Source organism: Molothrus aeneus, chromosome 3 (genome assembly GCF_037042795.1).
Source record: "Molothrus aeneus isolate 106 chromosome 3, BPBGC_Maene_1.0, whole genome shotgun sequence".
Classification (NCBI taxonomy): domain Eukaryota; kingdom Metazoa; phylum Chordata; class Aves; order Passeriformes; family Icteridae; genus Molothrus; species Molothrus aeneus.
The window spans coordinates 35,070,024-35,095,933 of record NC_089648.1 but is presented as its reverse complement, the minus strand read 5'-3'; the positions used below and the strand labels follow the sequence as shown (position 1 = coordinate 35,095,933).

The following is a 25,910-nucleotide window of genomic DNA, read 5'->3' as shown; positions in this document are numbered from 1 at the left end:
CCCTGGAAGCCTAACTTCAGGCATTAACTAATTCAAGTTCTGGTCTTGTTAAAACAGAATGAGAAGGAAAAACCAGCCAGTCAACTCCCTAAGACTGTTCAAATGTAAATTAAATCTAGTACTGAAAGGCTGATTCTTGTAAACACCTGAGGGCCGATTTTTGTAAAACAAACACACAGAAAAAAAAGGGGGAGGGAGGAAAGGAGCCAAAATTAGTAAATAGTACTTTTTTTTTCTAAAAAAAGGTGATTTTATTGAGTTTTCATATACAGCTTTAATATGTTAGGGTAATCATACAAGATCTCTCTTGTGTTCAATTTACACATTACAATAGAGATGTGAGCTAAAATCTTTTGGTTTAATGTACAAAAGGAATCCAATGTTGTCCACTAGCAGCTTTGAACTTGGCAAGAAAGGTTCTAAAGACTTTAAGTGCAGTAACAACCATAGAGGATACAAAATGAATATAAGGACTTTTCGCCAAGGTATATAAACATTTGAAAACAAATGGTGCCTGCTCCACAGGGCAGACAACTAGCAAATTTAAAAAAAAGTCACTGACCAATGTTCCAGGGAAGGAGGAGCATCACCCTGTGTAACAGTTCTTATAAAATGGACTAAGAATATCTGTATCATAGAATTTGTACTGATCAGAAAAAAGGTCTGAAAAGAAACAGTAGGCAAGGAAATGAACAATCAAAAAAATGACTTAGTAATATAAAATATTTCCATCACTATTTAAATGCCAAATTAATCAAGCAATAGTAAAAAAAATCCAAAACAAAACAAAAAAACATAAAACCAAAGCTCTTCTGTTTCAAATAACAGCACTGTTTTTGATTATTTTCAAAGATTTTTTTTATGAACACACTATATACTTGTTTCTTTCATACAGAGCAATGTGTCCATTTGGTCTGTCACTTCAGTGAAGCTGATAAACAACCAACCCATCACGTCTCACCTTTGATACATTTTAACCCTTTTCTCCCCTTCTGTTTGCTACTCTGGCGCCTTCTCTCCTCAAGTTAAATACTTTTCTTCCTTTTCTTTATACAGTGCAGAGTATATGGGCTTAGGATGTGGAGATTTTCCTCTACTCCAGTTCACTCTCTGGTTCTGAGTTCAGTGGTGTGCAGTAGTTTGGCTTGTCTGAAGGCACATACCCTGGGAGACACAAGCACTTGTAGGACCCTTCTGTGTTGATGCACTTGGCATTCTTGCAGAGGGACATCCTGTTGTTCAGCTCATTGCACTCATTCACATCTGCAAAAAGGAGACATCAAAAGACACATGTGCTTGAGTCTGGTGTGTAGTTAATACTCATTTAGTTCCAGCATTGTTAGGACCAGAACAATCTGCACAAATGCCCTGGGAGCTTTATTTTCAGTTCCGATTGGGTGGAATTAGGCTGTGCCAAAAGCCCTAAAAGATGAATTGGGAAGAGGTGGAAGTTATCATAGGAAATCAATAGGGTATTAAAGGGCCTTAAACTGTTAGACTACCAAGTCCAAATTCAGCCCAGCTGCACAACAAAATTAAGTAACCACATACATGTGTTTATCTGATGACTGAAAAGTGACTTTTAAGAAAGAATCTTGAAGTTCTCAGCATAACATCTGTACTTTACCAGCTGAATACTTTAGGAGCTGCTGGTGCTGTCAACTGAATCGTTGTGAGGACAAACTACCTGCACTCAACACCACACAGCTTAGGTCTGACATACACAGCAGCTTTTCTTGCTAAGGAGGCCAGCTTGCCATAAAACCCTGAAGATTACAAGGCTCATAGGCAGCTCCTCCTCATAGAGCTGGAAGATTTCAGCTGTGTGTCACAAAGCAAAATGCTAAACAAGGTTAGTGCAGACCTTAAACTGAAATAATCACACTGTTTGTACTAGGCTTCTACACCGAGGGGTGGTTTTGCTTCATCTTCTCACTGACATTTGGTGTTCCCATGTTTAGTTGTTTTAATTGAAGATATAGATGGTCTTGGTTGGTGAACATGCAGATTAACTAGTCTGAGTGTGAGAGAAATAGTTGAGTGTGTTGACTGTTGAAGCCTGTGAAAATCAGGGGCCAAGCTTCAGCAGCTGGTTATATGCATATTTAAGCAATCACTCTGAATCCACTCTAAAAATCCACTCTTAAAATCACTCTTCTGCTCTAGATCCAGTTCCATCCTCCTAGCTTACTTGAAGCCTTTAAAAAACATTTGGTCTGTACATTAAAGTCTTGATATAAGTTTAAGCTTAATTCCAAAAATGTGTATCTGTTCGCTTCTACTCTCTTAACGGGACACAGCTGTAATGACCAAGATGCACTGAGAAACACCAAGACATTTTTGTAACAATAATTACTAGCCTTTGCAGTGAATAAAACAAAGATTGGATCTTTAATACAAGTCAGGTGATCATCCTTAAATCCTTTGTTCAAGGCCTTCTAAGGGGAAGTGAGTAAGTAAACTGACAGACCACCAGGAGATAACAGGGGATATTACAGGTGATATGCTATCCTCACCAACACAGGTCATTTTGGCCATGTCCAGGTGATAACCATCAAAACAGTCACAGGTGTAGCCCTCCTGGACTCTCACACATCGGCCATTTTCACATCCATTCAGAATACCACATTCCTCTGCTTGTAGCTCCTCAAAGCTGTTCAGGAAACCTGGGAGGAAAAATAATTGCAAACAGGCAGGTTACAAAGATATTGAATCAGTATACCCAAATATATATTGGGAGACTGAAATTCTCTCAGAAGTTTACTGGAATGTGACTTGACTTTGCAGAAAATAGGTCAGCTCTAGCAGAGCTGCACCATCTGGAGTTTTAAATGTACCAGAAAAGTACTGTGATATGTTTCAAGATGGAAACTGAATAACTTGCTTAACTCTTAAGTTTTATTTCGTGTTAAAAATCTGTGATTTTTTTTTTTGTAGAATGGAAACTCCATAATTTCTTTGTTTATTTTTTAAAGGGTAAGTTAGTGTTATCTAAATAGCACCTTTTATTTCAATTGTTTTGTTTATCAGCCTTTAAGGAAACAAATGGTCACGCAATTTGGGAAAGTTTCTTAAAACAGGATTGTAGAAAAATAAGGTGTGTGTGTGTAGAGGGGTAAGAGATGCACTATAATTTATCCAGAAGAAAACATATTAAAAAAAAATCAATCCCAGCTGCCATAAGGAAAATAAGGAGAAATCAGAGACTGCTTTCCTGTTGTGGTTTTTTGTTAACAGCCCTTTGGTTTGTGCTTCAGTGACTGGTGCCAGTACAAATACCTATAATCTACCAATTCCTCCTTGTCATAATTCTAGATGGTGAGCAGTCAAAGCTCAAAGAGTTGAGCTTTTTTTTTTTCACCTCTTATACAAAGAGTTGTCTTTGTATTCAGTGGTTTGTATAATGCTTTTTGTGCTCCCTGCCTTAGGGCTTTTGTGACAGTTATGCTTTTATATATAAGGAAGAATTTATACTTACAAAATTATTTTACATTTTTAAATGTTCAGAGATTGTCTACAGGACTGAACAAGTTCCTCTAAGTCCTAAGATTTTTTTCACTAGCTTTCTGCTCATGGAGCAGTGATGTAACAGGACTGCAGATGGCAGCCCATCACATGAAACAGACTTCTGTGGAAAAAGCTGAGAATGTTTGAGTCATAAGTTTAAGAGCACAATGAGTAGAGAGGGGAAATTGGAGCTGGAGTGGAATAGAGTAGGATATATCTCCCCATCTGTCCTGTAACAGGTAGTGGCTCCTCCAACAAGCCAGCAACTTATTGAAAAACTGTTTACTGATTCGTATTGCAACAGCTGTGATACAGTATTTGCTAAGCTACCTTGGAATATGAATTTCTCCCTTCCTTATGTTTTTTCTCTTGTCTTTTCTTATTTACTCCATCCTCTCTTGGTCCTTGAGGCCCTCTTTTCTACTGACCTGCTTTTTCCTCTCCTATTCTGCCCTTTCCATACCTTCTTCCATTTAACTTCCATACTGCCATTTCCACTCCACCTCTCTTGATTACAAGTACTGTTCCTATCCTGGATTTTCTAGCATGGTGGGCTTCTGAGTAAGGATCAAGCTGGTCAGTAATAGGCTGAGTGGATTCTGAAGACACTGAACACATAATGTGAAGAAAGTACTTGCTGACAGATGTCATATCTCAAGAACATATATAATACACAGGATGTATACAAGTGCACATTACATGGGAAACATTGAGGTCTTTTTCATGAGCCTTGTAAATCACTTCTCAGTGCAATAGTATTGAGGATATTGAGCATTGTCATGATGTAGGTAACCAAGTTTCATTACTTTCTGGAGTTCTCTGGCAGAGCTTGTAGAGAGCTCAGGAGAGACCTTTAAAGTAAAAACCTTTTCTAATTTAGAAAACAGTGCCAAGAAAGGCAAAGATGTCCTCCCAAATACACAGGTATTTTTTAAAATAAAAAGCCCCTCAATTTATTAGAAATATAGCTTATATGTAGGCAGATAGGCATGTGCCTAAACTTATGTACATACATATATATTTTTTTTCTCTCCCTCTCTCTCTGTCATGAATTCAGTATGTTGTAATTTTAACTAGCTAAAACTAAAATATGTATCATTCACAGCAAGTTCTACTTCACAAAATATACTCTAGTTCAAAACAGCTCAATAGGACCTGTATTGTAATTCTGAGGTATGTATTTGCTTCTGTAGAAACTGATTGCACAATGACAAATACTGCACTGAAGTACATGGCCCTGCCATGGGATGGGATGTATTGTATTCCTCACACAGCCTGCAGCAGGATTGTGATCCTGAAGTCTCTGATGCCCCATCTGGTTCAGTGATAGGATGGGAGAAAGAGCCATGAGCTCTCAAGCCTCTGTCCCTAAGAGTTTGGAACTAGGTGATCTTTAAGGTCCCTTCCCACTGCAGCCATTCCATGGTCTCAGCTGTGGATTCAAAACTTTCCACAATTTATCGTATTTATTTACCACTAAATGTTATACCTTGTTTATACCTTGTGAAATGCTTCTTTCCAGATTAACAGTACATTAACATTGCTTAGCCAGTCATTGTTCTGGGTTTTCATGGTGTAATCAGTAGTTTTCAGCTGTGTGACATTTCAGTTACACATCAACACTCAGTAACAATGACTGGGAAAGAACAGAGTGGCAACTTGCAGGCCATACATATGGTAAAGCATGAGAAATTACCAGCTCCTTCTGATACTTTCACTTTTCTTCTCTAAAACTGTGTTGAAGTAAATAATAAAAACTGTGTCTGGACCTGTACAGGACTGCCTGATTTTGAGAAAGATGCTGAAATCTGTAAGCATTTATCTCATACAAATGTTAAAAGTGAGCTGGGCCTGACCCAACATAAAGAGCCCTGATATTCCTCAGGTACAAACAAGATGCTGTGTGCAATCCCTCACACCCTGCTTGGCAGGCCAGAGCATCCAGCCTCAAGTCCATACATGTGGGTATGCTCTGATCACACTGTGCTGTACATGTTCTCTGTTGAGCAAGAATGACTTGCATGCTCTCATTTCACCCATACAAGTTCTGCTGGGAAATCATGGAAAGATGAAGAGTTTTTTTTTTCTTCTAAATTTAACGCACTCTGGAGAAATCTGTCCCATGCTCCAAAGGAAAATCAATTTGTGAGAAGGAAAATTGGCAAGCCTTTTGACCTTGAGCTGTAAAACTGTTGGTAAACACAAATTTAGTACACTTGGCACAAACTGTTTCACTAGATTAAAAATGAATTGTACCCTGAGCCCAACTGGACTCTCATACAAACCTGGCTCTTGAACTGGAACACCTGACTGAAAGCTAGTGTCCTAGGAATAACTAAAGCATAAATAGGCCACACTACCCAGAAGCAAAGAGAAGAATGAAACTGGCTACAGGGGAAAAAAAACTGAAGTAAAAATCTCATTTTGAGTCTTTTACATAACAGAGACTCTTGCTTACGGTCTTCAACGAAGTATGGATTGGTTTCTGGAGTGTAGTGCTCCTCAAAGTCAACCAAAGCATCCTGTCCATATGGCCGGCGAGATCCTGGAACGGGAATGTTGCACAGCTGGGCGTAATCCTCTGAGGGGGGGAAAGAAAATAAGATACAAAAGTAAACACACTTGTAACACAGGCTGCATTACATTAGTCCCAGTGAGCTGTGGTTCATGTTTGCTGGAAATAAACTTTTCTTCCTAGAAACGCCATAAATCTGCAGGAAAGAAAATTTCCAGAAAGCATTCTCTCTTCAAGAAGGATGTCATTAACATGTTAATGAGCCAAATATATACTATTAAGTCATAATAGGGATAACACTAGGGATAGATTTGAGTCAATAACTGTACAAAAAGTTATAGGTCAGGTTCTTCTGCTCTGCATGAGAAGCAAGAGCTGAGGGATGCTGTGTATCCCACTGCTGATGCACTTCTCTCCAGGGCTATCTCTGTTTATACTCCTCGTTCTGTGGAACAAAGGCTATCCCAGACCATCATGGCTGCTAGCAGAAGCCTCCCCAAGGGAAGTAACTGGGGCAGGTACAGCCAATATTTCTGGCAGTATCAGCCAAGCTGCAGAAATCAGAGTGAAAATATTTCTAGAATAGCCCACACTTATCACAAACTGTATCTTAAACCCACAGGATTAAAAGTGTAAGTGCTGTTCAAAGTCTCCTTGGCTATGAAGCTCAGAGCACGGGGAAACACACAGGAGAAAGAGTTACATCTGATTTTGTGCCTGTCTCTAAAAGCTGAGCAACACAAGTTAAGACCAAAGCAACTTTTCATTTTAGGTGTCAGAGTCCATGTTTGAAATGCTTAAGCAAAGTTTGACTCTTATAAATCAAATAAAAATTGTGTCAACTCTGTTTCTACTACCCTTTAGTAAAAGACAAACAATGGAATTTATTTGAAAACAGAAATATTGTTAGAATAGAGCAACTCAGGTGCTCCCTTACTGTTGCTACAGTCTATTCAGCTTCTGGTTCTGTGAAGATTGCCTGGTATTCTGAGAATCAGGCAGAGAAAGGACGGGAAAGAAAAACCACCAAAAGAGAGGGAGGAAAAAAAGCCCTAAGCAGATACAGAATCCAAGAATTGCAGATGGTTGCAGAGCCAGAAACCTCACACTGTGTAGAACTGTCCCAGACAGCAAATAGTTGGATAAGTCCAGACTGCCTCTAGACAGTACAGAGCACAGCCCTACTTGCTGTCCAGCACTGTAATTTTATTTTTACAGGTAGTATCTCCTCCACCTGGAACGATTTTATTTTGTACTGAAAACACCAAAGTGTTCAAATAGTCTGTTTGAATTCTGTGGTCAACAACTTGGCCCTTTGAGAGCACAAGACAGAGCAGTACAGGCAAAGCTTGTCTGTGCACACCCAGAGCTGCCATGGCTGGCAGTCCAAGTCTGCAGCATGAACTCCCCAGAGAACTGAAAAATCATTGTAAATCCCACCACATTTGCTGCAAGAGCAAAGTGGTTTCCTTTGAGGTATGTCCTCCAGAATATATTTATATACAGTAATAATATCCAAACACCACTTTTCTCTCCCAGAGAACAAAGTACACTGCCCAAGAGCAACATCCCAGGGCAGAGGAAACAAAGCCAGCATGGCAAAATAAACAACATATAGCAAAGGTTACTTACATCCCTGACTGCACAGCTTCCCACTGAGATACTGTGATAATGAGCACAGTTTTAAGAGTTGTTATAGGACCAGAAACACCCCATTCTTCCTTCCCCACATCTAACCCCAGATTAACCTTCTTGCATGGGGACAAGTTATCATCTCAGAATGATCCCTTCATTCATATGGAATGGACACACAGGAAAGCTATGCAGAATAGTAAAAGCACTTTCTCACAGATGCCCACAAATGTTCTTGGCAAAGGAAATCTGTGTTCTACCACAAAATACTAATTCATCTGGCTGGTGCAGAGGAAACCACCACATAAAAACAGTCAGTGAGAGGCAAAGGGACAAGACAAGCAGCTCTTAGGGATCACTGCCTCTTCCACATAAATGTGACCTGATGGGAAGGGCTGAGCAGAACCTGTATACTGGCTTCCCAGATTACTCAGGGCTAATTTTGCCATTAGCGATACTGGTAGTTATAAACAGTGTTTTAGTTCTGAAGAAAGCAGTTGGAACTTTTGAAAATCCATACAGCTGGAGCTCTCATATACATGAGAGTTGTGTAGTTTGATGATTGTGCAAGACTATTTTATATTGCATGTCTGCCAATGCAAAGTTGTTCAACATCTAAGGAAGAAATAAGAAATGTTGACAACAGAAACTTGTTTCCTGCCCCACTGGTCCCTCAAAAATCAAGTTCGGAATGTCTGCATTTTTAGGTCTTATACCCGTAATACTCTCTTAATACTGTATGTTCTGTTTAGCTGTCCAAGTAGTATAGACTAGATCTCTTGTCTTTTAAATTGTGTTGATTCGGTCACTAGGTGCTCAGGCAATAAACCCAGAGGGAGAAATAGCAACTCACCTAAGAAACCAACAGTAGAAATTCAGGACCAATAACAATGGTAAGTTATCTATTTCACCTTTCTCAGCTTGTCTTTTTTTTTTTTTTCTTTGTTTCTTTCTTTTTTTTCCCCAGGGAAAAAAAGGGTGTGCAGAGAGGAGAGTTCAAAGACTGAAAGGTATACGGGGGGGCACATTGTGGAAAGGTCATGAGAACTGGTGTTTTGAAATAAGGTAGACTTGAGACTTGGATCCTTGACAGAAATGAACCCATCAGAGTGCCCCTGTGGAGGATAGAACAAGTTACAGCAATGACACTTTCTGTTGTTTTAAACTTTTCCCCTTGTTATGCTATGTTCTTAGAGTTCAAATTAAAAATAATGTATTTGGGGTCACTGTGATGTATGCTGGTCACAGTTTCCCAGGGGAGGGAACTGCATGAACGGAGTGCTGCAAGATTTGTGCGTGAAAGCATGACTGGTGCACAGAAACTTGCAGGCAAGTATTCAAATGGAAGAAGAGCATGACATTGCCCTAGGGAAATGATGACAGGAGACTGAGATCAAGAAGGTGGTGAGGGGGCAGAGACCAAGACAGAACATGTAACTATCCATGAATGACAGAAGCATTTTAGTTGTCACAGAAATTATTGCTCACTTTGAAATGAATCTTTCAAGTAAAGTTGAAAGAAAACACTCTATAATTCACAATAAATGAAGAAATCTTTTTTACATAGATTTTTTCTGTACACTCATCTCTTGGCTGTGATCAGGGACAATATAACTACAGTTCAAGAGAAAAAAAACCCTTTGTTTTTAATATAGCTTAGTCTACATTGGTCCACGTGTTTCTAAGTTTTTCTCATAACTTGCAAATGAAGCATAGAGACAGCTTGTTGTATAACTTAGGGTGTCTATTATCAAAGGAAGCTGATGTATGCTTCCAAAAATGTAAAGGATTTTTTTAAAGTCAGAAGTATTGCCTATTAAACAAGTGTTAGGGGATTATATCTAGACACATATAGATTATATCTATATGTGTACTGGTACAGATGTCAGCTGTAATTGGTGATGAAAGCTTGGCTGACAGAGATGACACAATATAAATTGTATGGACCAACTGGCTTTTAGGTTCTTGTTAGCAGAAAGGCAGCTGTGCAAATGTGCATCTAATTTGCATATAGAGTTGTAACTGAGCAGGCTCTTGTGAGTCTTACTTGTACCCAGAGGCCTAAAATTCCTAATGTCAGAAACATTATTCCATATTTCATGTATTTAAAGCAAAATATTATATAAAAAGCTTTTCCTGACACAACCATGAAACAACTACTCCACAGCCAGTCCAGCTCCTGCCCATAAAGAAAGCTTTATTTCTGTTCCAGCTCCTCAGAATTGTCACCATCACACACACAGAAGAAGCCAAGACTAAGAAACCAAACCAGATCCTTCAAATTATTTAAGAATGTAACAGTTTCAGCAAAGGTTCTAGACATCACTCTAAACTGGTTAAGTTTATGCTGTCTCAGGACACTGCATCATATGAGAACTAAAGCTAATGGTATTTCTGCTCTATATTTAGATGTACTATTTGACAATTTTGAAAACTTTGTTGATGCTGCCCATGGATAGATGCTAAGGTTTGCAGTGAACAGCATTGATATCTATTCTACAGCACAAGAAAAAGGTAAGGGTTTCAGTCTTTAAGGTTATTTTTTATTAGTTAAGAAGGATGTTTATATCCTCTCATGAACACACTCTAAATGAAATACCTGAAAAAGATTCACAGTGGATGTAAAGCTCTTGCTAAGCTGAAATAATTACCAAATTGATTGTCTCAAAACCTCTTGGTGGTGACCTTTTGTTCCACTACTAATGCTTTTTAAGTTTCCTAAAATGATCTTGTCATTCCTTTTGCTCCAAGTAGATAGTTAGAAGTTGTAGTAAAAGTCAGGTTGTTTCTGACACAACTTTGCACATGGCTTTCTGACTCCTTGCTGATTTCCATGAACACTTGGAATGTGAGGTTCCATGAGAAAGAACCTTTAGCCAAAGCTACTCTGCATGTCTCTCCTAACCTTCAGAAAAAGCACTGAAACTCTTCATCAACAGAAATTAAATCAGCCAAAAATCTGCACAACCAAACACAAGAATTTGAATATTCAAGGCCCAATCACTGCAATATTTTAAGCCCAGAGGACAGAATCCATTTGACCAGATTCCTTACCACAAAGGAAGGAGCCACAATGCCATCCTAAATGGAAAGATGAGCAATGATCTACAGAAATGAATCCAGTGCCTCTCTGCTAATCTTTACCATCCCAAAAGAGGAGAGATGAAAACTCATCCTTTACACACATTGGCTTTCCCTGTACTTGCAGATCTTCATGAGTGACACTAGCCAGAACTTAAAGGGAACACTATGTTCTCATAATATGGAAGCTCAGCCCAGAACTTACTCAATGTTTACAAAGGATACACAGAGTTCCTTTGCAACAAAAACGCAATCCAAACAATCTGTTCTGCCAGAAATGGGCAGAATTCAACTCCATGTAGGCATCTCTGAGGATCTGCATCTGAATTAGTTGTTCATTGTCCATTTTAATCCATGGAAAGAGAGAAACACTTCTAGGACAGCATCTCATTGTAAAGCACATGTCTAGAACACATCAGGGGAATATATTGCTCAGGGTGCTGATTTATCTTTCCTGATGGAAGGAAAAAATGGCAGCACTGATGTGGGTTTCTGTATAAAAACCACAATAGGAAATTGTCCAAGAGAAATCCTACATTATACAACAGCCCAGGTGATCCACATTACCCACTACTCTCAGTGTTCTCCCAGCACGGGCTTTGCAAATGGTAAGGTGGAGATAAAGAGAAACTTCAAATACAGTATGAACTGCAGTTCTTTATGTGATTTCTAATCCCACAGAACATCTGAAACGTCTACTGACTGGAGATCTACCATTGTCTTTTCTGCAGATCTTCTAAACATAAAGTGGTTCCATATAACCCCACAAAGTAATAGAATTCAAAGGTTAAAGAGTAGAAAAATTATTTCTAAGGATACACAAATAAGCAGGCTGATAAACAGAATGCTGGTGCCTCTTCCAGGTACTTTAGAATGTGTTCATGACATTATCTTAGTACTCAAACCAACAAAAAAGTCTAAGTTACAGATGTAGTAATGTACCCCCAATCTCAATAGTTATTAAAACATCTCCTAAAACTGCTGAGTCCCAGACCTACCTCACCCTGGTTTACTGTATGAAAGCTTCTCCAGGCTACAGCTACAGAAAAGAAATTACCTCCTTAACTGACTGACATCTCTTTGGTTCAGGGGCTCTTAATAACACCTTACAGCAACTTCAGGTGTTATTGAAGCAGAGGTGGTGCTGCACTGCAATAGCCTCAAAACTATCATTTTGCAAAAACAAAAATAGGCTGTCTCTGTAAATTAAATGCTGACCCCAGCACACCACATCACTCAACATTTTCTAGATGATAGTTCTGTCTCCTCTCTTCAAGTTTCCTGTAACCATATACCTTGCCTAAAATCCATCCCAGTCCCCTAAGGGTCTCACAGGAATTTCTGGAGTCTCAGAACATTTACAGTTCAGGTCCTACAAAATCAAGTTAACTTGAGGTGTATATGGCTTTATTTTAGATTTCAGATTTTTTCAGTCTGGGCCAGTTGCTCTGTTTTCTGGCATGGAGGCTTTGGCCCAGCTGCTAAACCTGTTGCTGCCTGTCCTGCTACCAGTTACTAGACCATGGACTCTGGATGGAGAAGGTTGGGCTGGTAGGCACTAACAGTAAATTGACCAAGGACGCAGAATTTCCAAAGGCCAGGCATCCAACATGTATTTTTTTGTGTAGGTGCAATGAAGAAAGGATGATTTGCTGTTGTTTTCTAAACCAAAAAGTATCGAATTTTCTAATTTTTGTCAACTGGTCAATTTCTACAAATTGCCAATGACAAACCTAAAATAACACAGAAGTGCTTTAAGAATAACTACAAAACTTCTATTACTGTTCTTTGGGCAAACACAGACTAATGGCACAGTGAGCTCAGAGAGAATACATTTCAGTAGTCAACATTTTGGTATTGATGAAATCTGTGAAAGTCTTTATCCGCAATGATGATATACTAAGATAATTGAAATAATTAATTACAAGATAATTGAATGTAATTGAAAACAACTTCTTTACTTCTCTTGTTTGCACAAGTCAGATGTACTCAACCACAGCAGTACAGCTCATGTTTGCAGTATTTTGATCAGGACTTTGAACCAATAATTTGAGTTTGTTCTCAATGTTGTCACCGAAATACTTACCAGTCTTACTGTTGTTAAGATGTTGCTGTTGATATTCGTTGCAATATCAAAAAATGCTACTTATTTTTGTCTCAGTCTCTGAATGTTTGGAGTGGAATTTGTTTAATTAAGCACTGCTTATTAGCTTTTAGAAACAGTAGCAACCATGTAAGTTCTGTTTTCAGGCTGATATAAGATTGTATTTCTTTTTGCTTAATATGGATAAATTCTTACAAGAGTGCTCTATCTTCTCACTGGTTTTATGCTGGATCCTACTCAAACAGCATATTTAAATCTTGTCATGAAAAAATGGAAGCACTTTAAAGACAAGTTGGGTTACAAAAGCTAGAGGTTATTTTTTAATAAAGCATTAATATCTTTAGAAGGGACTTGCAAAAGTACCACTTATGGTGATAGGCCTGTATTTCCTTCTTTCTAAGGGTGGTGACTAGATCTTCAAATACAATGGGACTATAAACAAGGTGAAAGGAAACCACAGATCTGTACTATGATCCAACTCCTTTCATGGTGGAAGTCTTGTGGTAATAATGCTTTTCACATCGGCATGTCTGCTTTAACATGTGTTAAAAATCTTCAGAATGCCCCTAAGTGGGGAAAGAAGCAAACACCTTCAGTAGTAAACCCAGCCAACACAATACCTAAGTATTTAAAAATGGAGAAATTCCAGGTTCCCCAGCCAGGACCTGAACCTGTGACCTGATGGCCTGGAGGTGTGAAAGCACTCTCCTGAGCCAATGATATCACTGTAAGGGCTACAGACTGAAGACATGTCAAATGAATCATTTATTCAGTTCAGTCAGCTTCAAATTTTTCTTGGTAAATGTTCCCGAACACAGAGAAAGGCTTCCAGGTTTCTGTGTGGGTGAGTGCACATGTGTGTGAGGACAAATGAGCACATACCATATCCACTAAAAATATGAGAGCTTGCATGTTTGTTCTGACATAATAAACATTAACTATGCTTTTCTTTTTAGCTATGTTCCAATCTATAGGGATAATTTAAAGTATTTGGGATCAAAGGGTATGCCTCAGTTTCAGTTAAAGCAGATACTTCTCAATGCAAATGAAACCACATAAAAGTTATCTTGCGTCCGGAGGGAGAAAGATTTTATTATCCAGCATAATGTTCTTCAGCTTTGACTAAGGATCATCCAACTGACGTTTAGGATGTTATCCATTGGGAACCTCCATGTAATTTTTAAAATGAATTTCTCAATTTCCTTCATAGAGCTATTGGGGATTTATACCCCACTGTTGGCACAGAATCCAAAATCCTGTGTTCCTAATGATCAAAATACATCTAGTATTTTCAGACTGAAATAGTTCCAATTTTTTTCCTGCACTTTTGTTTAAATTAAAAGCTTCTGGGAATCCTCCATGATTGTGCTCTAGAGGAGAGTCTTTGAATTTGCAGTCTTTGTTCTGCAGCTATGTTTGAAATTTTTCATCTTCCCTTGTGAGGCAGGTTCTCTTTGCCGGACCATGTTGGTGGTCCTTATCTCTTTTTTTCAGATTTATCCTGCTTTAAATGTAACTAGGTAGAAATCTCCAGAAGTAAATCTTATACCTAATTTAACTCTCTCTAACAGGAACAGCTTTTCTTTGCTCCTTCAGGATTGCATGACACAGATGGGACACTTTCACCATGTGATGAACTTTGTAAGAAGAAAAACTCCTCTAATCTGCTCAATCTTTCCACTTGAGGAGTTCCAGGCCATAGTAATGATTCCTGCTATTAGCTGTTGCCCTGTATTTGTCTTTCAAATACAGGGCAACATTACATTTCTTTCCACTGCATTTGTTATTCTAGCAGGTATAGTAATTCGATGTCCTCATGTAAGATTTGTTCTGACAAAGACATTTCAAAGATTTCCAAATCTTATAAATCAAGTTGCTGTCGTGTCCATGTTTTTCTTCTTCAGTCTCTTCCTGGGGTAAGCATCAGCCAGCAGTTACTCCAGCCAACATCATCAAAATCAGATGCTTTTTTTTCAGTTGCTGCATTTCCAAAGCAAACTCAAACAAGTAAAGATATCTAAGAACAGGTTCAGGGACCTTGCAAGTAAATTATAAAAGCATACAACCCAAGCAGACAGAAACAGCCATATTAATGCTTCACTGAGCCTCTCTACGTAGTTTTTTAATTCCTGGGTTTTTCCTACAAGTAAAACATGTATTGCTTTAGCCACAACATTTACCATTAGAGTAACAAAGGCCCAAGTGAAAATCCAGGAATGTTCACAATAAAATGCTTTACCAGTGCAGGTTGGTATTCCTACATGGAAAGATATGTCACTGAAAGACACATTTATAGTAAGAAAGCTGCATTCAAACTAGGCCTTGGAACAGTTTATACTGCGGGGGGGGAGGATAAGAAGTTTGTATCATGCCACCAGACTGTGTAACCAGGGCTGATGTATCTCAGGCAAAGCATGACATCTACCTATGCTGCTTCCACTAGCCCCTTCTCCAGAACCCAGAAATAAATCTGTGTGTCGAAGACATGTCTCTCTGTATCCATTCAGCTTTTGTAGTCACCACAAGTAACACCTTCTACCTGAAACTACCTGAACTATCACAGAAGAGTATCTGATTTCCAAACACGTAAACAAAATACAGTCTTTTCAAAATACAACAGCCAGCTTTCTTTTTAACACTAAACGATTGTATTTGCCGGGATGCCCCAATGAAGGCAGGAATGATGCATCTGACTCCATGTTCTCAGAAGACTCATTTAATACTTTATTATACTATATTTTATTAAAGAATACTATACTATACTAAAGAATACAGAAAAGATACTTACTGAATGCTAAAAAGATAATAATGAAAATTCATGACTCGTGGAAAAATCTTTCCAGAGTTTTGACATGGTTTGGCCCCAATTGGCCAATGAGTCATAACAACTCACACCAGAATCCAATGAAACAATATCACCTGTGGGTAAACAATCTCCAAACACATTCCAGAAGAGCACAGCACAGGAGAAGCAAATGAGATAAGAATTGTTTTCCTTTTCCCTGAGGCCTCTCAGCTTCCCAGAAGAAAAATCCTGGGCGAAGGGATTTTTTTCAGAGAACGTGAATGCCACACTAAACTATATTCTCTGGAAATTCTTCAGTCCTTATTGGTAACCCATTTCTCTTAACTAGAGGGGCTAGGGGTTTTTTGTTCTTTTTCATGTTACTGGTGCAGGTACAAATGCAAGGGATGAAAGCAATGGAGTGTTTCAAGCACTGTTGGAGCAGTGCTGTGTGTGTTTCCTTACCTGACTCCTTCATGGGACACAGGGCGCACTGCATGCCCCAGGCCTCCCCGTACAGGCAGCAGCACTCCGTGTACGTCGTCTGCTTTCCAACCAGCGGGCGACTACAGACGAAATCGTCACTTAGGTGCTGCCAGCAAAGGTCCTGGTAGACCTCAGCTTCTTCAGTTTGTTCTGATGGAGAAGACAGGATTAGGTCATTGTCACAGCACTGTTATTTAAATAAGCTGCTGGTATAATGATAAAATTTGTAAATTTAAATAAGAAAAATAACTCAGCTTTACAGACTTTGCTGAATACAAATTTAAGCTAAGAAGTCATGACCTTTTTTAAGGTCATGAGGTAGCTCATCCCTTGAATGTTCAGCTTTGGAAAAATCTTAAAATGTCCTGAGTTGTCACATTAGGCCAATTTAAAAGCACATTGTGTTGGATATCCAAAAACCAGATCTTTCTAAATCATAGTCATTGCTGAACACTTAACAGGGATTCAGCTCGGCTCCCATGGAAGTTAACAGAGCTTGACAAAAAACAGCATTGGGAGAGAGGTGAATGTTTGGGGAACTCCATCCACACAATAGATCTTTAAAAGTTGTTATTTTGCTTTTCTTATATTGCAATCAATGCATCTGAAAGAACTTTTACAACTAGGGCAGAGCTGAACAAAAATTTTACATGGTCTCCCTGGGAGACTGGACAAATACTTGGAAGACAGAGTCCCATTAACTAAACAGACAAACTACATCAGTCTCAGGAAATCCCCTGAGCTGAAAATAGCTGGAGGCTGAGAGAGTGCTGGGGAGGGTGAAGAGGAGTATTGTTTATCTGCCCTCCTGGTCTCCAATCATCCACTTACAGCTATTGTTAAAGACAGAACACTGCTGTGAACTACTGTCACATTCTTATGAACATTAACAAAAATCTGTATTTTTGTCAAGGCTGGAATATTTCAGAGGCATAATAGTTTTGACACAGATCTCAGAAGAAACCATTCCCAGTCCCAGCAAGTTCTGATCACTGCTGATCAGAAGGAGAGGAACTGTAAACTTAATCTTCCACTTGTAATGTAAAAACCTCAGCACAATAGTCTTGTGAAGACATCTGCAAGGTTTTGATTTTGTTCCAACACAGAGTGAAAAATAAGTGTTGTCACAAAGCAAGGTTCTGTTTTGTCTATGCATATCCATTTACTGCATTTTTACATTATGCATGGCTGAGTACAGAACTGAAACCTCACTCAAGAGCAAAACGGAGCTCTGAAAGCATGAAGGTGATCACAGCTTAGATACGTATTCTACTAAGAGCTTGCCAGAATATGCAGTGAAAAGCAGCAGTGGGTCTCTGCAACTGACTCCAAATTCTGCTGGCAGCAAAAGAACCAGCCTGCCCCCTCCCTCTGTGTGTGAGGGGGACATTGCCAGTAGCGACACAAGGCTTGAGTGCTCTGTGCTGGCTGAGATGTTCACTGCTGTGTCAGCCGAATGTCTCATGACAGAAGACCCTTTGGGCTCTTGCATTCTCTTCACATCCTAGATGAACCCAAAGGACAATCCTGCTCTTGGTTTGTTTAACTGAAGATTGAACAATAGAAATGCTGTGGTTCTTTCACAGTTTCACGCAACAGGGCGACCGCATTACTCCTCAAAATCTCAGCCTTACAATTTGGAGTGACTAAAGCAGGCATTCAGTCTGTATTCCCATTTCCTTTTACAGAAGCATCTCAGGAAAATTCACTGCAAGTTGCAGGAACCAGAGGTCTGGATTTATGGCTATACAGTGCCAGCATTAAATCAAACCCATTGTAACACCTCTGTCGAAAATATGAGTGGCATAAACAAAGCTGTACAGACCGCATAATGCTCTGATTTCTGAGAGGTTTCCAAGAATCTCATAATATCTAACTTTTTTTTCTGAAATAAGTGTCTATTGAAATTAAAAGCACACGCAAAAATGTTACTTCAGCACTGACGTTGAAGCCCACAGCTTGAAACTGTGAGCTCAATGTGCCTTCAAAGTCAATCAATTGAAAGCACACATACAATTTTAGCTATTTCCTCCTATATCCTGTCATTCCTGTTTTTATTTTACTTTGGTAGAACTGAATCTCGAGACTTAGCCTGCAGCCAAACCCCAGCCTTACTGAGACAGCAAGCAGGCTGTGCCTCATTACCTACAAGGCTGGACAAGGCAGACGCAGAGCTGTTGAACTGGCTGAAGACTCCTCAGCCCGAGCCTAATCTCACAATACTTCCAGCAATGTCCTGTCTGTATGGGCAAAGTGGAGCACTGTGGAGTCCTACATCATGGTGCCTTCTGGATCATCAGATGACGGTCCAAGCATTGCCTTCCAAAATCGTCCAGAAGAGCAGGCTCATCCAAGGATGACCCAGTCTAAGCTTAGACTTTGGGTCTGTAGCCATGTCAGCACCACCTCGTAGAGGTGTACTCACTTCAGTAATATGTATAATGGATCATACCACTTGAATCTGCTGGTCTGATGCATCGCTTTTCTGTTGCGTCCAAAACCATTGGGTGTGTACAGAAACAGTTGTAAGATCCTTCTGTGTTAATGCACTGGCCATCAATACAGCTGTTTGGGTCCTGACATTCATCCGTGTCTTTAAAATGGAAGGAAATGTATCAAGGAAAGCCAGCACAAAGTATTTGCATTGTGTTAATCTATGTTTTTATTTTCCTATATTAGGAGCAGACTTCCCTGCATGCCTTCTGTAAATTACCACAAATACCCATTGCTGGCAAAAAAATCCTGCCTGTGCCCATGGAGAAGGACAGACATCTGAAGGATGCTGACCTCTGATCCTCAAGTCTTATGGAGCTAGTACAGAGAAGTACTTGGGAGGATAAAGAGGCTTGTTGTAGGGGTTGCAGTGCCAGGAATACCCTGCACTCAGTATAGCTGCTACTACTTCCCACGTTCCTCTCCCTTTAGGACAATACCAGCAGGCAGGTGGGCATACTCTTAGTGATTTCTTGTGAGCTTGTTAGAAGAAGAGATCACCTTACCTAGCCATGGTAGTTATTTTTCTTAGTTTGTCTTGGAAAGCAAAAGCTGAAATTTAGCTCAAAGGGAAGAGCAGGCCACTTCAGATAAATTACATGTAGTCAGCTAAAATCCCACCCTTTGTAAAGAATAATCATAGAATCCCAAGGTAAAAGGCTCTCTTATTGCAGTTGCAAAAACTTTCTTCCTTTCATTATGCCATTCTGCACATTATACATGGTTCTCTGCTTACAAAGCAAAAGCCAGGGTCATGGTCATAAGTAATTTTCAGTTGAATACCAGAACCAAAAGAGTACAAGGTTGTGCAGGCTAAAATGGTCTTATCAATGACCTCAACTGTAATTTCACATTGTATATTAACTCCTTGGGGAAAATAGCTGTCCTTGAAACAAAAAAAAAAAAAAAGTCTGCATTAATTTGATTTAATAAAGTAAACCCAGAACACTTACCAAATGAAAGGTGAGCTTCAATATACAGGCTTTCACTGCTCACCTCAAATACAAAGAACAGAAGGCTAAACTGTCCCTTGGCACACTGAAGCAGCAGTGTGCATGTAAGGAGGGAGCCCCCTCTGATCACTTTGTGCTGCCTGCATTAAAGCTGGCACCAGGTCTTGACTGTGCACTCAAAGGAGCACAAAAGGCTGTTCTGGAGATGAAAACTCCTGGGAGTAATTTGCTGAAAAAGAAGGCAAATAAAGCAAACCCTGCTCTACATGCTACAGCCATGTCATCCAGAATTGCTGCTCAGCCAAGCAGAAGGAAGGGAAATGACCCAATGCATCTTACAAAACTGCTACAGGAGTCCAGAGGCCCAGTGTTTCTCCCCTTACTGGAAATGCCACAGTTGTGATGGGAATCCTGCTATAGGAGTCTGCTTGTTTTGTCCATCTGCATACCATTATAGTGACAAGACCACTTTAAATAAACTTACCAAAGCACTGGAGCTTAACAGGGTCATAGTATGTGCCTTGTTTGCAGTAGCACTCATAACCTGGCTGCGTATTCAAACAGAAGCCGTTTTTACAGATTTCTTGGCCAAAGAGTTGGCATTCATCAGCATCTGGGGAGAAAACATAAAGGCTGTGTTACCATTGTTATTATGGTGCCATGTAGACAAACAAGATGGAATAAATCCTATACACTTCTCTGTTCAAGCAAACTTCAGTTTAAACAGAAAATCCCAGGAGCACAGATATCCACAGAAAAAAACCCCTCAGACAACTGGTATGGAAGAGGCTATGTAGCCAGAATGGAAATGGAAAAATTGGTGGACCCTTACTTCTCTTTGTCAGAATTAAGTCCCATGGCACAGAGAGACTGGAATAATCTGCAGTTTCCCTTTCGTTCCTTTGGTACCACATTGCTCCTAACTCCAAGCAAAACAGATGAACAATATAGCCTGTATTTTCCCATATAATTTGCTTTACTGAAGGTGTTCCTACCATGGATGTAATTTAAGCACACCATCTGGTTACCAAACTAACTAATCAGTTATGCTTATGGATGGACTCTGTGACTACTCTTCCGTTTGCATAGAGTTTGGTGACTCTGCTGTGCACAGCAGGAAATCTTCCTATCTGCACTGCTCATGGTTTTGTTGCTTAAAGCACAACTTGAGTGCAGCCTTCCCCCTCACAGGACCAATTGTGTCTGTGGCTGAACACTGGGTGGCAATCACTACAGAACTAGCGATGGCTGAAAAAGAGAATCTACCATGCTTTCAAATGAGGCTAAACGTGTTCAAGGAGGTTTCATGGAAAATATATGCCAGCTCATATATTGCTTTTCACAGTTGTACACATTTTTTCCCAGTCTTATATTTATGTATTTGTTACTGTTGGAATTCCATTCACTTCCTTTTTTCCAGCCTACTTTTCATTTGCTAGACCTACTTAGAGCCAATCTGTTAAAGCAAGGTTTGCAGTGAAAATGGCAATAAAAGGCACAACTTAAAGTAGGTCATTCTTCTCTCAATACCAATTGTTTTAATCCACTGTCTTCTATATATTTACTCCCCATTTATATTCTGGGGCACCATAGATTTTATCCCAAAGCTATTATTTCCAGCTATACAGTAGTTTTAAAGGGAAATAATTCAAATGTTTCCTTTTCTCCAGAAGAACTGAAAGATCTAAAAAACTATTTATTTTTACATCCACTCTTCCAGCCACTAAGTGGCTACAAACATTAAATATTTTGACTGTTTAGCAGCAAGAATAATGCAAAGATTAATAAAAAATGTCATGTTCACATCTGTGGTTTTCCTGTGGAACACGAATTTGTGTCTGGAGAAAAATGGGAAATCCTGGAAGCAAAACCAAGGAAAGTACCAGGCTATTCACTTCTGACAGATAATTCCAATAAGAAAACAGGAATTGCTCCTACAAGCAGAAGCTTGTGGACAAAAGCAACAGTAACATTTAAGTTAGTGTAACAGAGAAAGATCACATTATGAAAAGAGCACATTAGTAAAAGTTATTTATCTGTTTAGAGTTTGTCCTTTGTGCCATTCCTAACACAAATTTACTGAAAAGGGAAAAAGTCTTATTATGACAGGGATTTGTGGAAGATATTTCCAGGTGGACTATTTCAGTATTTATTCAGTATACATTTCAGTATTTATAGCAGCTAGAGATATCACCAACCCTGAGGTAGCACAAAAACAAAACAGATTTTATTTGAGACTAATTTGGATATGCTTCACACACAGCAAGTTCCAAATCCTCATTGTGAATATACACAGAAATCTTAGATCTCTAAAGATAAACAACCCCCTTAAACAATCCCTCAACAAAAATACTCTCAAAGACTTTTAGATGAGCTCTGTGACAGTCTTAAAAATTATTAATATTGATGGCTACTTCTCAAAACTGAAAAGAAATTATGCTGATCTTACTTTTCCTTCTTGGTGATGCCAGCTCCCTCCCAACTTCTATCACTCTGATTTCTTTACTACCACTGGACTACCAACAGTAATTATTCTGTGAAGGTCTGTAATGAAAATATCGTTGCTGAACTTCTCTTCAGTTTTAATATTCATTCGCCCTTGCAGGTCAAATGTTCAACAGAATTCTCTCCTCTCTTCCTGCTCCTCATACATATATTTACAAATTTAAACTGGCATTGTATTCCATATGTAAATAAGTATCTGTGGTTTGTGGTCACAGCACCTATTCTCACAGCATATAGCACTTAGTAGAAATTAAACCAGAATATTACAGAGACTGTGTAATTAACATTCTTAACAACCCGTAGAATGATTTTCAGCAATGTTTTGCACTACAAACTGTTTTTATCACCTAATAAAATTTGAATTAGTATGCTTACATTCCTGGCTCATATTTCTAGTCAATCAACTACCGGAACTTCTGAAATAATTAAACTTAATACAAGTCAGTACTGACCTTTGTAATTCTGAGCAAGAAGCCCATAAGATGATTCTCCAGAGGGAATGAAACCTTTTCCTTCAGGACACAAGTCAGTAAATTCAGCTGGGAGAGAAAGAAAAAAAATTATGTTGTTAAGAAGAAGGTATTCACATATGTAGTGTTACATGTATTTCAGGGTACTTTGAGATATTAGCCTTGTTTACATCTATCAGGCAATCATACACACCTTTAGTTTAATGGGGGATGTTAAATGCCACAGCCTGACTTGCCCTTGCTCTCAGTTTGCAGAGAAAAACCAAACCTCACTAGGGTGCCTACAGCATCACACAGCTCCAGGCAAACTCATTTCTCTTGCTTTTTGGCAGGAGAATGTGGTCCTTACTAGGTTTCATGGTGCACTGCAGTTATAACAATACCAGTAGCCAAATTACACTAATTAAAGCTAGCATGGGCCTCTCTGAGCTCGCTGCAAGCTGTAATCTAGGCATACTCCAACTGAGATACAAACCCCTGTCCACATTCTTCAGTCCTCACACAGGCAAAACACTAATTGACTGCAAAAGGAGAACATGGTGTGCATTACAGAGAAAAATTATTTCAAGTGTCTTGGAGACTATACAGAATCAAACAAACCTATCCAAGCAGAGAGGCCCCTTTTTCATTTTGCTTTTCATTTCAATTTGACCAATTCTAAGGTATAGCTAAAACAGGAATTAAACATGATGATGCATTTCTGTGAAAAGTCATCTTTAGCATTTAATCCCAAGGTTTACGCATGTTCTCTCTTATGTGATTTTTTTCCCAGCTGGATTCTGAAATTCAGCCATCCCTGTTTATGTTTCAAGTACTCTTCAAAATTTGTGACAAATATCACATGGCTCTGTTTGTCTAATTTAATATTTCGAGGTTATACAATGGTCTGCAGAGAACATTATTAACTGATGTTCTGTAAGTTGCAAAATGTAAAACTAATGCCATATTATATATTGGTAAGCTCTCGTGCTGTAGAAACAGCACTACAAAGAATAGCTGCAGTCTCAAAAATATTATAATGGTTACCTTTGTTTTCCAGCTTGTGGAAAAAATCTAAAGTGTTACCATAGCATCTGGAAAAAGCTCTTGTGAGAATCCGTATTTGCCTAAAATCACTGTTCAGTAACAGGCTCTTTTAATCCCTAGGGCAAGAGCAGAGAAGCCAATGGATTTACACCAGGTACAAATTATTCTTATCACCCTTTCCTCTGTAGAGGGTTCCTATGGATAAGTCATGACTAAATACTAAAAAATATGGGATTTAATGGGCAAGCCTTCTCTAAAGGCAAAGCAAACTCTGTTAACATAAACACGATGCTTCAAAAGCTTGCAAAAGGACAGAAGGCCTCCTCTTACCAGTTCCAACGACAGGGCATGGGAAGATTTCACAGTTATCACCCCAGCCAGCACCCAAGGTACAGCAGCATTCCTGTTTGGTTACATTGGATGTCAGCACGTTGTCACAGAAATTGGCATCATTCAGATTGTAGTAGCACTCCTTCTTTCCATCTTCCTGTAGATCAGCCTCTACTGGCACTTCTAAGGTAGAAAAGAAAACATAAACCACACAAGATGACACATGAAATTAGTCACTTTTCCAGGAGGTCAAAAGAGCAGAGAAGAAAATGGTTAGGTACAAATTTTGGTTTAACTTTTTGACATTAGAAAGAATGATGGAAGTCGATGACTTTCCTTTGGCTTTTTCAGACCTGTTCTCCAACTTGACCATAAAAGGATTCCTCCACTTTGCACTTCCATCATTTTCAAGCAATGCATGAAGTACCTACTCTCATGTTCTGCTACTAATGGACATGGCCAGCTTTTGACATATGCTCTTCACATACAGAGGTAAGCAAATATTACAGCCTCATTTTTTCAGATAAAGGAGTGAAGGCATGAACTGAAAAGACTCAATTTTCAAAAGAATGAGCATTTACCGCCCCTTTTAATTTCACTGTGAAAAAGCACACTCCACATTTGAATACAATGCCCTTTATGATTTCTGCAAAAGTAACTTACTGACTCCACGGTAAGCAGAGGAATATAATACAGATGTCAAGTTAACTGACTCTGTGTTTAACTTTAAAATAGCAATCCAGCCAAGAAAGCAGATTTATTGCCTTAAGCACTGACTGGGTCCTCTCACAATATTTATAAGGACCGAAGGCAAAATAGTCTGTCCCATAGATCCAATAAATACCCTATTACTATAATAGTCAAAGACCTTTCAAAGGCACTCCTAAAATACCCCAAGAAGCAATTTTGAAAGAACAACCTATTTAAAGCTTCTGTGTTTGCAGAACTCTGTTTACCTAACATTTCACTTCACAAAAATTATCATCAAGGGCTCAGAAGTGGAAACTACCACATAAAATTCTTATTCACTCTTGATCAATATGAAAAACTTTTCACAGGCCATCAGTAAAGTCATCGAGTTCTAAAATTTCATATGCTCACATTTATCAATCAAACCCAAAACTTTATTCAGGAATTTAGATAGATAAATCTTGAGGCGACTAGCTCAGTTCCTTTTTATCCAGGGAAATTCTTTATGCTTAGTACTTAACAAATGTTTAAGTCACAAAAAACCTTTTAAAATTATTCCATGTTGGCTGATTTCTCACTCTTTGAGATTTCATTGTTTTTACCCAGGCTCATGTACAATAAGGTCAGCATGAGACATTTCTCAAGAAACACAGCTATTGAGACAGGAATCAGAACCTCTATTTTATAGAGTGGCAGTGCATTTCAAGATGCTACTGCAACAAATGTTGGCTCCATGGTGCGGCAGGAAAATTGGAACAGAGCTGCTACCAGAGACACGGTGAGATGACTCGCACAACTAGGGCACTGCAATAAACAGCTGTAAACTCTTGAGAAGGGACAGGCAGGGAAAGAGAGGCTGTGGGGTAGCCCTGTGTGTTAGGGAGTGTCTCAGTTGTCTGGAGTTGAATGATGATGATGATAGGGTTGAGTGTTTATGGGTAAGAATCAGGGGAAAGGCCAACAAGGCAGGTATCGTGATGGGAGTCTGATGTAGACCACCCAGCCAGGATGGAGAGAAGAAATATTCTATAAGCAGCTGGGATAAGTCTTGCAATCCCTGGCCCTTATTGCTATGGCAGACTTCGGCATAGCAGATGTCTAATAGAAAATACAACACAGCAGAAAGGAAGCAGTCTAGGAGATTCCTGGAGTGTGTGGAAGAGAACTTCCTGACATATCTGCTGAGGAAGCCAACCAGGGGAGGTGCCCCAGAGGACTTGCTGTTTGTGAACAGAGAAGGATGGGCGGGTGATGTGATGGTCAGAGGCCATGGTGAGAAAAGCAATCAGGAAATGATAGTGATTATGACTCTTTGGAAGTGAGGAGGGGTGCT

The 25,910-nt window shown here is 39.2% G+C and overlaps 1 protein-coding gene across 6 annotated transcripts in view; it reads right to left on the bottom strand.

The window, feature by feature from the left end:
- Positions 1-232: 232 nt before the first annotated feature.
- Positions 233-25,910, bottom strand: part of LTBP1 (latent transforming growth factor beta binding protein 1) — a 188,097-nt gene continuing 162,419 nt past the window's right edge. For 5 of the 6 annotated variants that reach the window (XM_066546655.1, XM_066546650.1, XM_066546652.1 and 2 more), the window contains 8 exons: positions 23,888-24,070; positions 22,514-22,600; positions 20,041-20,169; positions 18,563-18,703; positions 16,090-16,260; positions 5,966-6,088; positions 2,517-2,666; positions 233-1,263 (listed from right to left, as the gene is read on the bottom strand). In XM_066546655.1, the coding sequence (XP_066402752.1) occupies positions 1,094-1,263; positions 2,517-2,666; positions 5,966-6,088; positions 16,090-16,260; positions 18,563-18,703; positions 20,041-20,169; positions 22,514-22,600; positions 23,888-24,070 (1,154 nt within the window). In that variant the 3' untranslated portion in view covers positions 233-1,093. The remainder of the gene's footprint in view (positions 1,264-2,516; positions 2,667-5,965; positions 6,089-16,089; positions 16,261-18,562; positions 18,704-20,040; positions 20,170-22,513; positions 22,601-23,887; positions 24,071-25,910) is intronic. The other variant, XM_066546651.1, reaches the window with a different exon arrangement.